This window comes from Gadus morhua, chromosome 8, assembly GCF_902167405.1.
Source record: "Gadus morhua chromosome 8, gadMor3.0, whole genome shotgun sequence".
Lineage (NCBI taxonomy): Eukaryota > Metazoa > Chordata > Actinopteri > Gadiformes > Gadidae > Gadus > Gadus morhua.
Genome location: NC_044055.1, coordinates 16,193,006 through 16,205,593, shown reverse-complemented (window position 1 = coordinate 16,205,593; position 12,588 = coordinate 16,193,006). Strand labels below are relative to the sequence as shown.

The 12,588-nt window shown below is 44.4% G+C and overlaps 1 protein-coding gene across 2 annotated transcripts; it reads right to left on the bottom strand.

Moving 5' to 3' along the window:
• Positions 1 to 3,277: 3,277 nt before the first annotated feature.
• On the bottom strand, positions 3,278 to 12,452 carry fam49ba (family with sequence similarity 49 member Ba). 2 transcript variants are annotated; one of them, XM_030363772.1, is made up of 11 exons: positions 12,308 to 12,452; positions 8,957 to 9,030; positions 8,456 to 8,577; positions 8,142 to 8,247; positions 7,773 to 7,909; positions 7,389 to 7,466; positions 7,046 to 7,165; positions 6,859 to 6,938; positions 6,530 to 6,656; positions 6,026 to 6,096; positions 3,278 to 5,293 (listed from the first exon to the last, which is right to left on the bottom strand). In XM_030363772.1, exons 2-11 carry the CDS (start codon positions 9,027 to 9,029, stop codon positions 5,224 to 5,226), a joined length of 984 nt encoding a protein of 327 aa, XP_030219632.1. In that variant the 5' UTR covers position 9,030; positions 12,308 to 12,452; the 3' UTR covers positions 3,278 to 5,223. The 2 variants fall into 2 exon arrangements, with proteins under 2 accessions (XP_030219632.1, XP_030219633.1); XM_030363773.1 differs by having other exon boundaries at positions 7,046 to 7,162.
• Between the last annotated feature and the right edge of the window lie 136 nt (positions 12,453 to 12,588).

Sequence of the window (12,588 nt, the reverse complement as noted above, 5' to 3'; positions counted from 1 at the left end):
AATTATTTTCTGGTCCCAGTCTTTATATGCCCTGGATTTCACATAGGCCTATGTTGTTTGTGGATTTAAATGATAATTTTTCATGACAAGAGTTTGACCGTTTGTGCAATTGTTCAGTTAAAGGCTGTAGAGAAAACGAAAGAAATACACGTCTCGTATGTGACGTCACGCTCCCTGCGATTGGCGAGGGCAAGACCGAGGCGACAATCTCCCCAAAAACATAATCCGGGGCATATAAATACTGGGACCAGAAGATAATTACCTTCTCTCAATTGAAACCCATTCATATTTTTCGATCTCATAAGTCCCATGGGCTCTACCAGAAGGGGCTTGACTTCGCCACTCTTGTTGGTTGACATAGGCCTACACAAGTCGATTTAAACTAACCGCATAAGGCTAAAAGCTAGTCATATTGACTGTCAGCAATAAACTACCAATTCACAAAACTTTCAACAAAAATCGATATAATATATTATTCAAAGTTTTTTCAATGTTTTTTCTATAAACACTACATTTAAAAGAACATTTCTTTAATAATAATAATAATAATAAATAAAATTGATATAGCGCTTAATATATTTTAGATACTTAGAGCAAACTTAACCGACTGATGGCGTCTCGATATCAGCTGTAGGATGGACCGCCCTCTGGTGGACAGAGCACCCATCGGCGGGGCCAATATAGCCTATAATAGGCGAGTTTCAGATCGTCTGCATTGGACCGCATTTATCAACGAAACGTGAGAAGATCAGGCGGAACTCGTCATAATCACATCAAGTTCAGGTGAACCTCTCGTCAACAAGGAGGAAGCCATTCCAAGTGAAGCTTGCGTTCTTCGTAGTCCAATTCGACGCAATGGATGTCCCATTATTGATGCAGGCTGAGGAGCAAAGGTGCTGAATTTTCTGAAACCAAGGGATTTTGGTCGCCAATTGTAGTTTCATATTAAACAATCTCCAGCCCCTCATTCAAAATAAAAAATACATGATGGGGGATGAAGTGAAAATTCACAAAAGCGTCTCTTTTTAATATGCATTTGGCAGAGGGCACCAGGCACGCCTCTCTGAAAGGAGTAATGTAATTTCTCACGTGGGAAATTCCACGTGGTAATTCCAACCAACCAGGGCAACGTTTTTTTCCTGAAACTACTGCGAGTTTTGAAAGCCAGGGGCCTCTACGAATAGTCAAATCTCCTAACCTTTATGCCTCCTTTCCTTAACCTTTGAGGAAAACGTCATCGGGTCAAGGAGAGGTGAAAGGTGCTTCCTTACGAACATAGGAAAAGACAGCACTGTTTAAAATTAATTCGACCAGAGAATGTCTAATATGAGACGGGCTCTGATTCGACTCCACTCTTCCTATCCGACGTCATTGCGCGACGGCGGGTAATGCGGACCTCTAGCGTCTCTAGTGTGAAACTACAATTTTCCGAAGATTGACTAAAACAAGCGCTCTTTGGTCCATGCGTTCTTGTTGTATTGATTTCTATCAGGTAATCGCCAACAGTGAGAATCAATTAGGTCGGACTTGGCCAACGGGAATATTTTAGGCCACTTGAATTCCAATTGACATGTGAAAAAAAAGAGGCTAATCTTATGTTGATGTTGAAATTAACTGCCCCCAGTAGTCTTTCTGAAATGTGAAGTTGACATTAGCTTTTCTTATGGTGTATTTCATGTGCTTACTGACCAGCAATAAATGAATTCATTTATATTCAAATAACTATGTTTCTGGAATTGGTATCCATTATCTGTGATGCCAGTAACGCGTTACTAAGTAACGCGTTACTGGCATCACTGATAATGGATAGTAACGCGTTACTGGCATCACTGATAATACCAATTCCTCTGACCACTTTTTCAGTAACGAGTAACTATTTCCAAACCAGTAATCAGATTAAAATTACTCATCAAAGTCACTGTGCGTTACATTTTTTTACCGGATCAACGATTGGCGTTGAGAACGATGGAGTGGTGTGTGTGTCTGTCTGTCTGTATGTCTGCCGGTCTGTCTGTTCGTGTGAGAGTGCGTGCGAAGCGAAAATCTCCAAAGACTGCAATCTATCAGAGGCGAGTGTCGACCTTGACTCTCCAGAGTCCGCGCCACCAGTTGTTATTAGCAGTGGAATTAGTCGCGGGGTGCTGCGTGCGTGTGCGTGTGTAGAGCTGCGTCCGGTGATCGCCCCGTAAAGCTTGCAGTGATATTTTGTCTACGCATTAAAAGTTGGCGGAAGTGGTTGAAAGGGAGGGGGGGGGGGGGGGGGTGGAAGACCAGTTGTTGACCGGGAGGAGAACAATTGTTGACGGGGGGAAGCAATTATTGATGGGGGGGGGGGGGGGGGGAAGTTAGTATTGGCAAAACCGGTAGTAATTTTTTTTAGGTGGCAGGGGGTGTTGTCACAGCTAAATGCAACTAAAAAAGTAACTTGTAATCTAACTTACGGTACTTTTAAAATCAAGTAATCAGTAAAGTAACTAAGTTACTATTTTAAGGGGTAACTATTAATCGGTAATCAGATTACTTTTTCAAGGTAACTGTGGCAACACTGATTATTATAAATTGTATTATCTTCTCTTCTATTCTTCTGCTTTACCACGTCTCTCATGCGTTTTGCGTAGTGTCTGTAAACTTCGTCGGTGGCATGGAAATTTCCTATGCAAAAAAGAGAATTCATAGAGGCCCCAGGTGACTCGTCGCAGCAAAAGTTATCACAGGTATTTCTGACGTTTTTCATCCCAGAATGCATTCTGGCGCATGGCAAACAAAGCCGCATGCCTCATCTGAAACTCGCCTATTATTAGGGCTACAGGTGAAACTCGAACATTTTGAATATCGTGTAAAAGTTCATTTATTTCAGTAATTCAACTTAAAAGGTGGAACTAATAAATGAGACTCATTACATGGTAAGTGATATATTTCAAGCCTTTGTTATAATTTTGATGCGACCTATGGCTTACAGATAATGAAAACCTCAAAATCAAATTCTCCAAAATTTTGAATATTGTGAAAAGGTTCAATATTGTAGGCTCAAAGTGTCACACTCTAATCAGCTAACTAATCCAAAACACCAGAAAAGGGTTCCTGAGCCTTTAAATGGTCTGTCTGTTCAGTAGAATTCACAATCACGTTTAAGACTGCTGACCGTCAAGTGATTATAATTTTTTAATCACTGGATAAACTATCCAAATAGAAGCCCATGGGATGATTTCATCCACAAAACATCTTCATATAATATATAATCATAACAAAGTAGCCAGAAAGGAATGAGGAAAGAGAATTCAACAGTGAAAAATTGAAAACTTTATTTGGCATACATAAATCAAAAACGGGCAAAACAGATTCATAAAAAAACACTATTAAAATACAATACTTAAGGTAACATTAAAAGCTTACGGATAGAAATTGTACTTTAATAGCCGTAACTGTTGGCTTTTTGGTTGTATCCAACAGTCAATAATTCCAGTGACATGAACAAGAATACATAGCAATCTTTCTTCATTCGGTCAGTCCCGGTTTACACATTAGTTAAGAGAAAAATCAATTGAAATTGTACCAATTTCGACCACGTTATGCCCTTACCTTATTTTTCATCACCTTCCTCTTCCTTTAAAAAAATATTTTAGATTTATCTGATTTGATAACATCAATTCCACAAGGGCAAGGCATCCCATTCCAACCAATAAAAACAGTTGCTAGGAGAATAGGAGAGAATCACATCATGATTCACGTGTCCGTTGGTCCCACCCTATAGGCATGTTTTACTTTGAAATCTGTCACATTACCTAAGCTCTATAATGAAGCACTCAAAAGTTTTCCGTCTTCAAGTCCAGTATACAACCAGAACCTGGGTCAATATTCAACAAACTATTCAACATGACTCCAAATACACTGGCCAATTTTTCTTTTCGCAAAATATATGGTGGGTGGTGCCTTACTTCTTTAAACCTCATGAAGTGTTTTTCGACTCCAGGGTAATTGGTTATCAGAGGTAGTCAAGAGAAACCGAAGTTACTAAAACAAAACGACAAATGGCCCCAGAGCTGTAGGCTACACCCCTTCCTGATAGAGAAACCGATTCCCATCGGTGGAGAAAAAGATGCGCATATGATTTTAGCTATTAAAGCGAAATTTTGCAAACAGGCAAAAAATTCCCCTTGACTGTACTCCCCATGCCTGACGAGAATACAGCCCTACCCCCATTTCCTAGTTAAAGTCAGAGCCTGTTGGTTGGTAATTGAGTTCCAAGCCTCAACCCGTTGTTGGCAAGGAATTGTATTGATTACAATTTTAGAGGAACAATTGGCGGAAAGGGATAATAGTAATGAAAAAAGGGTAAGAATATGAAACGTGTCCACATGTTTACTATAAAATGGAATGTAAAAATCATGACCGTGCGCTCGGCTTGTGGCCGCAACATTTTCTGTTCGGTCCACTATGGCCCTGCAGTTTGATGATGTCATACCTTTTTGGATGTAGCTCAAGAAACAAACAGTCATACGACTGGGTTGAAAAGTACCGTGCAACAAAAGGCAAATTGTTTCGGCATTGATGGGATTGGCGCATTCATTTTTTTAGTAGTCATAGCGGGCCGAGAAAGACAGAAAAATTCCTAACCTACAAATCTAATAATTTACATCATATTTAGCACAGCAATGTAGGCCCCCAAACGTTGTCATGCAAGGATTTAGCAGGTTAGCTAGCTAGCTAGCCGGCCAGCTAGCTATGTCTGAGCAGCGTTCAGTCAAAATAAACAGAGGGATTGTCAAACCGCAAGCAAACGGGATGCTGAGAGTTGCGATATTATGAGTACTACTACAAACAAAATACTCTCACCATCCCGATCCTGTGAAATGCATTGGAACATTAAAAAAACGAAATAAAAACAGAAATATTTTAAGAAGGGCTGGGCGATAATCAATGCTATCGTTTATCGTCTTTCAATGGGATGATGACATCACAGGATTTAACATATGCGTGTATTTGCTTTGTATCATAACACAAATATAATAATACGAGTAATAACACTAAATTACTAGAGTTATGGAATGAGGCCATCAGGTTCATCATACTGAACTTTGAGACATGGAAATTGTATCCATTTCAAAGTTCAGCATAAATATTACGATACAAAAGTCTTCTTCACCGCCCAGCCCGACCGTAGATATGATGAAAAGAAAGCTCCTGAAATGGGGAGTCGTCAGAGACTCTTCTTGGGTCGCTTCGTCAATTAACCTGCAGCATGTTTCTGATCTGCTTCGAGGTCGTGTCATCGTTGAGATGTTTGGTGGTATATCTGGGGAGGAAAAGGGCAGTTAAGATAAACCACACCGTGTCCCCCCAAGCGTGGGGGTAAGCTCCGTCCGTTTCTCCTCGACCACATTACAACCCCCATCGTATGTTAGGCCCCGTTCACACGAAGCCGATTTCATGGCGAAACCACAAAGGTCTTGTACGGTTCGGTTCTCTACTAACGGGACTCTACTAACGGGACTTAAATCCCGCCGGGATTTATCCCGCATCTACTAGAGATGTATTACCTTCAGCTATAAAAAGGTATTGGTTATTTCGTAGATAGTTCTACTGGAGTGACAGGTTTGGATTTGTAGCGCAATGACATGGTACTGTTAAAAGGCAGTGGTTTACCCTTATTGAAAGATAACGCACACTTTTAACCTCATTGACCAATCATGATAAAGTATTCAGGAATGCCGCGTTATAATCATAAATAACATTTGGGTCAAAGATAAACAATGAAATTGGATCCAAGATTCTGTTTCAACATTTGAGACAAACTGCAGTGACATCGTCAACAGGACAAAGGATCTGTTGGCATTGAACAATTCATAGACAAGGTTGCAGGTGGGGGTGTGGCCAGTGGGGGTGTGGCAGGTGGGGGTGTGGCAGGTGAAGGTGTGGCCGGAGGGGGAGTGGCAGGTGAGGGTGTGGCAGGTGAGGGTGTGGCAGGTGGGGGTGTGGCAGGTGAAGGTGTTGCAGACAAAGGTATACAGGTGAAGTAGGTCCTGACCTGAGGGCGTTAAGGAGGCCCTCTACACTGCTTGGAGGCTGCTCCTTCAGGACTCTGATGCAGCCCTTCATCTGGAAAACAAACCTACGGTCATATCATCTGGACGATAAATTCATAATTTCATATTCATGTCTGCATTGAGCAGACATGAATTGTTTCACTTGTTTCACTTCCTCCATCTTGAAGTGAAACGAAGACAAAAGGAAATCCTTCCAGACATTAGCCTGGTTCCACAAACGGGGGAACAACCGACATTCTCTTAAAATCGGTAAACACTTCAAGATAACAACAATATTGACTTGACTACACATAATGCATCAGTTGTAAATTACCAAAGATACAAGTCTTACAGATCAGTATTGTTAATGTTTTAAAGTAACGATTTTTTTTTTTTTAAATCTATAATTTATTGGATGCAAAACCTCGTTCATCGCTGGCTGCATTTCTGGGGGGTAAAGAAGTAAGACAAGAGCCGAAAGCAGAAGTATCTGGGGGTGCACGTACGTCTATCCCGGAGGTCTTCACGAAGGCTCCAGCAGGGTGGACGTAGTCGTACAGGATGATCACTCCGACCATGACGCGCAGACAGAACAGTATCGTCTCGTCACTCGCAAAGCGACTACGGTACTCCCTGGACACACACACACACACACACACACACACACACACACACACACACACACACATTACTAGGATACAAAATACTTGCAAATCTATAAAGTAATTCCATAGTTTATCTTGAGTGCAGGTCTGTAAAGTTAGATAAGCCTAGCCCAAAACCTGTAAAGTAAGCCTTCATTCTCTCTTCCCCTACAGACGGAGGCAGGACTCACGGTGTCTCCAGCATGACTTTGCACACGCAGGCCATCGTACTCAGACAGTCCGTGGTGTTCTCGATCGGCACTTCTGGATTCTGCACAACCAACCAATCAAAAACAGCCTCATGAGCCTTCTTTGCAATGTTTTGTTACAAAAAGTATGTTGACTTCCTCATAGCAGAGTCAGGCGGCCTCTACTTACATCCGAGACAAACTTTGTTGTGCCGTCGCTCAGGGTCTTCAGCATGGGCGTGGCGTTGGCGTAGAACAGAGACATTCGATTGGCCAGCTCGTTGTTGACCTCATTCCCCTCATCCGCCTGCTGTATCAAAGCGTTTATTTATAGAGACTAACAGGCATCCAGATTCCACTGAACAAGAGGTTATATGTTTGTGCAAAAAGGGCAATACAAAATGCTGAACAAGGGACACACAACAAGACCAGCTTGACCATTATAAATGACAACAAAAAAATAAAAATAGAATGTGTTTGTCCATCAATAGTGTGTCGACTTTGGGCGCGTGCGTCTACGTGCGTTGGCTCACCGACAGGTTGTTGATCCTCATGCGGCTGATGGTCCTCCTGTAGTAGCTGAAGTCGTTCTGGATCGCCGGGTTGGTCATCTGGAGGAGAGCATGCAACGTGAGCAGGGGGACAGGAGGGGGAACAGGGCCGGAGCTGAGCAGCCGGGTACACGCGCCGGCCGCGGAGCTGAGAGTCGGCTGGTGTGTGAGTGTGCGTGCATGTAGAGGTGAGGAGCAGGTAGAGGAGAGGAAGACGAGGAAGAGGAGCAGCAGAGGAGGAGGATGATGTGAGGATGAAGAGGAGAAGGATGATGAGGAGATGGGGAAGAGAAGCGGGGAGGATGAAGACGAGGAAGAGGAGCAGCAGAGGAGGACGATGTGAGGATAAACAGGAGAGAGGAAGACCTTGAGTTCGTCGAAGCGCAGTGTGAAGTGGAGGATCTGGGCGAACTGCCGGGCCAGGGCCTGCTCCTGCTCCAGGTGCTGCGTGGGGGAGCTGCCCGACCGGGTGAGCGCCACCAGGAGGGACCGCAGGGAACACTCTGACACACACACACACACGGGGGAAACATCGCCTTAGCCCCCCAGAACACCCAGAAACAACCTCACAGCTAGGGCCACATCCACATGAATTTCTCTCTGGTCAAAGTCTTCTTGGATAGGCATCTACTCTAATACTGTAAACGAAAGCAGCGGTTTCCCCTGGCGGTCGTTTCTTGCCGTGTCAGTCAATCCTGCGGAGGAGGATTGGGGGTGGGGGGGGGAGAAACTCACCAAGCTTCAGGGAGAACTGGTAGAACTTCTTCAGTTTGCCCACCAGGGGTACCACCGCCGCCCAGGCCTGCTCCTGCACTCGCTCCTCCCCCGGCCGCTGGATGGCCTACACACACACACACACACACACACACACACACACACACACACACACACACACACACACACACACACACACACACACACACACACACACACACACACACACACACACACACACACACACACTCTCTCTCTTTAGGTCCCCGGGCCTGACGGCGTCAGACGGACCCTGGTAACGCTCGTGATGCTCTGAGTTCTAGCCCCTGTCTGACCTGTCTGATCTCCTCCCCTGCCCCGCTGTAGGCCTGCAGCTCCGTCAGCACCACCAGCGCCTCCGTCAGCACCTCGTTCACCTCCTCCCAAACCTGCCGCTCCGCAGGGGAGGGCTGCGCATCTGGAGGAGCACCAGGGTTTAAAGACATGGTCGACCTAGAGCTGGGCTACATAGAACCGCTCTACACAGATCAGGTCTACATAGAACCGCTCTACACAGATCAGGTCTACATAGAGCCGGTTTGCATAGAGCCGGTCTACATAGAGTCAGTGATACAAATATAAATATAATATAAGATCGTCAACACAGAGCTGGCCTATATAGAACAGGAATCAGTAGATCAGCACCATTTTGGTTCACAAACATTGTAGATCTATTGTTTTATATGGAGCTCAACCAAGCGTGGTGGGGTGTGTGTGTTTGTGTGCATGTGCAAGCCCATTTCTGTGCGTGCATATGTATGCGTGTAGGAGTCAATGTCTGCATGAGTGCGTCTTACTCTCAAAGTCCAGGAAGAAGTTTCCACCATTGTTGTCGATGTCTCGGCTCAGCACCTTAATCAGGTTCCCCATGCTGCACACACACACACACACACACACACACACACACACACACACACACACACACACACACACACACACACACACACACACACACACACACACACACACACACACACACACACACACACACACAGTTTACTATACTGGTACATCCCACAACATAAAGCATTATTATAGTATGTCTCCTCCCAATATCAACCCATTCTCATAAATTACTAATGCTACCCCCTGCTGGGTGGAGAGTGAATTGTAGGATGACTGGATCCCTTAATTAACCTAGGACACTACAGTGACTGATCGACTGGGCCAACTGGTAGGCAGATTTATCCTTACAAATAACAGGATGCATTTAAAGACAATAGAAAAGAGAAATATTGATGGCAATATTGGGGCCTCCTTCAAGTACTGATTGTTTCCCAGAGTCAGTTCCAATGCGAGAAGCATCTCAATATTATTGACTGACACGCCTAATTTGACAATAAAATTACTACCCTGTAATAATCTTTCTAGTAAATATAAATCTTGCCTTTTTTTATTTTTATCTAGGACATTTTATCTTCTAGTATATCATTCCCTAAATAAGTAGGTACTTAACTAGGTACTTGTCAATGCCTAGTCTGACTGTGTTGTTCTGTGCATCTACAATGAAAGACTTTAACTAAGAAAAAAAATAATAATTGGCGTGAATTCACAGCCAAATATGGACACATCTTAATCCTACATCCTTCACAACGTTACACCCGAGGGGCGCCCTGGTCCCTTCAGTGACGCGGTTAGGGACGAGGCGCGGGCAGCGGGTTCCGCAGGGCAGCATCCAGTCCCTCCCAGCAGCTCACTCCTACTGAGAACGAGCTGCCTGCGGCTCACACCACAACAGGTAGTGAAACCGACACCGTCTACAGGGAAACGACCCGCCATGACTGTGGCGGGAGCAGCTTTAGACCACAGCACAGTTTGGTCAACACGGCAGGAGTCCACCGCTGGACTAACACCGTGGTCTTTCAACGCAATCTCTGAGAGTTAATAACCTGTCTGATGGAACACACCGACAAGCCTCCAGAGGGCGATAGCACTCAAGAAATTCCAAGCGCTGACATGAACAAGATTTGACATGTTCAGTAAAGACACACACCCGAGATTCAGATGTCCATCAGATGTCGTTCAGCACCACCAGTATGGTCAATAAAAAGTCCCATAACTGAAAAATGATATCCGATTTGTGTTGATTGTCATGTTACACACACACACACACACACACACACACACACACACACACACACACACACACACACACACACACACACACACACACACACACACACACACACACACACACACACACACACACACACGATGTTTGTGAATGTCTAAAGACATCCTCATATCATAACAGTAAACATAATTTAAGGTGTTGGCATAAACACCCACTGAAGCAGTCACAAGAAAACCAACCATGGCAGGACGACCCAGCACACAGGAAGTGGTAAGCACTTCCTGTAGCATCGAGTCTAGAGTGGATTCCAAATTTAAACCACAATGAATCAAACATATCGTTACATTGTTTTGGGCTGCATTATTACCTTACAACACATGGAAAAACTCAAAACAATGCTTTTTTATTTTCCTCCTTAAGGTGAGAACGAAACCAAAATAATCATATTCCGAAATCTTCATCTACATTGTTTGCTGTGCATGGGCCACAATGGACCCCCAGATGCATGTCATCACCGGGTGAGACCACCAGACACTGGAGGTCTATCCAATGCACGACACCTGGTCAGAACAGGATTCAGCACTCAAATCCAAACAAGAACCCAGAGAGGTCTGGTGCTCGTCATCATACAGGCTCACGCTCTAGATGGGGACAAGAGGCTGTGGTGGTTTAGGGGCGTTCAAACCCCAATGTCCACAGAAGACCCATAGGCATCCTGGAGAACCACGCCCTATCCCCAACCTGCGCCATAACAATCTAGCCACTAGTCGCTTTGGATAAAAGCAGTTGCTATGATCTGAAGCAACAATAAATGGCTAGTGTTGCTTGGTGTAAACAATATTGAAATTCCTCCGTTAAAAAAACGAACAGAAAATCCAAACCGATCAAGAGGCGAGTGAACAGAAGACTTAAGCATCAACAACGGACCGCGGCACCAGAGCCCTGGCAGCGGGTTCGAGAGAGAGGGGAACCCATATTCTGACCCCTGATAGTGAACAACATGGTGGTTTGTCGCTTTCTGTGTTCACAGTACTGCGTGAATCTGGTCTCCATGGAGAAGCTGTAGGACAGACATGCAAACCAAAAAAAACGAAAAGAAACGAGCATTTGAATGTCCGTCTGTTGAGGTTAACAGCCTGAGGGAACTTTGACACAGTACCTGTGTGGGTGAGGGAGGTGGGTGGAGTAGTGACTTGCAGGTAGATTGGGGCTGCTCTGACATATCTATGTATCCAACTCCAACAACATACAAGGTCTTTAATTCCATAAAAGGTCAAGAGATTCAGATGTCCATCACATGTCGTTCAGCACCACGACCAGTATGGTCGTTAAAGTACCATACATGATATCTGATTTGTGTTGCCAAAATATGAGTTTGCTATTAATCACACACACACACACACAGACACACACACACACACACACACACACACACGCACTTCTGTTTTTCAGAGTTAAACAAGTGGCCATGTCATCCTTAACACAAAACCTTCCTCCACTTTTTGCATTTTGGCTACTCAACAAACCCTGCAATGAATTGACGCCCAGGAGGCCAGACTCTGTGATTATGTGTACGCATGCGTACGGGCACATAATTACAAGCCTGTCGTTCTCCAGTCAAACTTCAGCCCCAATGCGGGGTTTTTTAAATGAGGAAGTGTCAAATTTGTTTATGAAAGTTGGGCCTATATGCGCTAAGAGGAAGCGTACAAAGGCGGCAGGCGTTCGGCCACTTTCCTCCTACTTCGTGGTTCGGTTATTAGTTCGGTTCAAGTGGACACAAGTTGTCCAAGAGCGCTTTACTGTTTGGGTAAATGTCCATCCAGTAACATAAAGTACATGCTTACCCTTCGCTTTCCAACCGTAAACGCAAACTCGTTTCTTGGTCAAATCCGTACGAAGTGAAAACGGAGAGAATGAGCGATGGTCTCCCGCGGTACCTGAAGGCAGCCAGCCCACCTGCACGGCCCCCCACTTACCTGCATCAGTCGGAGTGCCGTTAAAGTTTACCCCCTAAACCAAACCACCCAAACGAAAACTGTGCACCGAAAAGATGGGATGAGTGATTGCTCACCTTTAATAGATTCACAAAATCCTTTCGGATCAACGTCGTAAGTCTCTGTTATCACCAGTCAACCAGGTGTGTCGTACCGTTGGTTCTATACATGTTGGTTCAACCCGGAAAATACAGAAACGCGTCAAGCCAAAACATATCTGCAATATGTATCCTGGCTTCCGGCACGCAGATATCTATTATCTTCACAATAAAGGCCCTTGTGTTTAAACTTTATTAAGGTTTTAGGTATGGTCTATCTTTTTTAGGACAGTTGAATCAATAGTAAGACAATTACATAT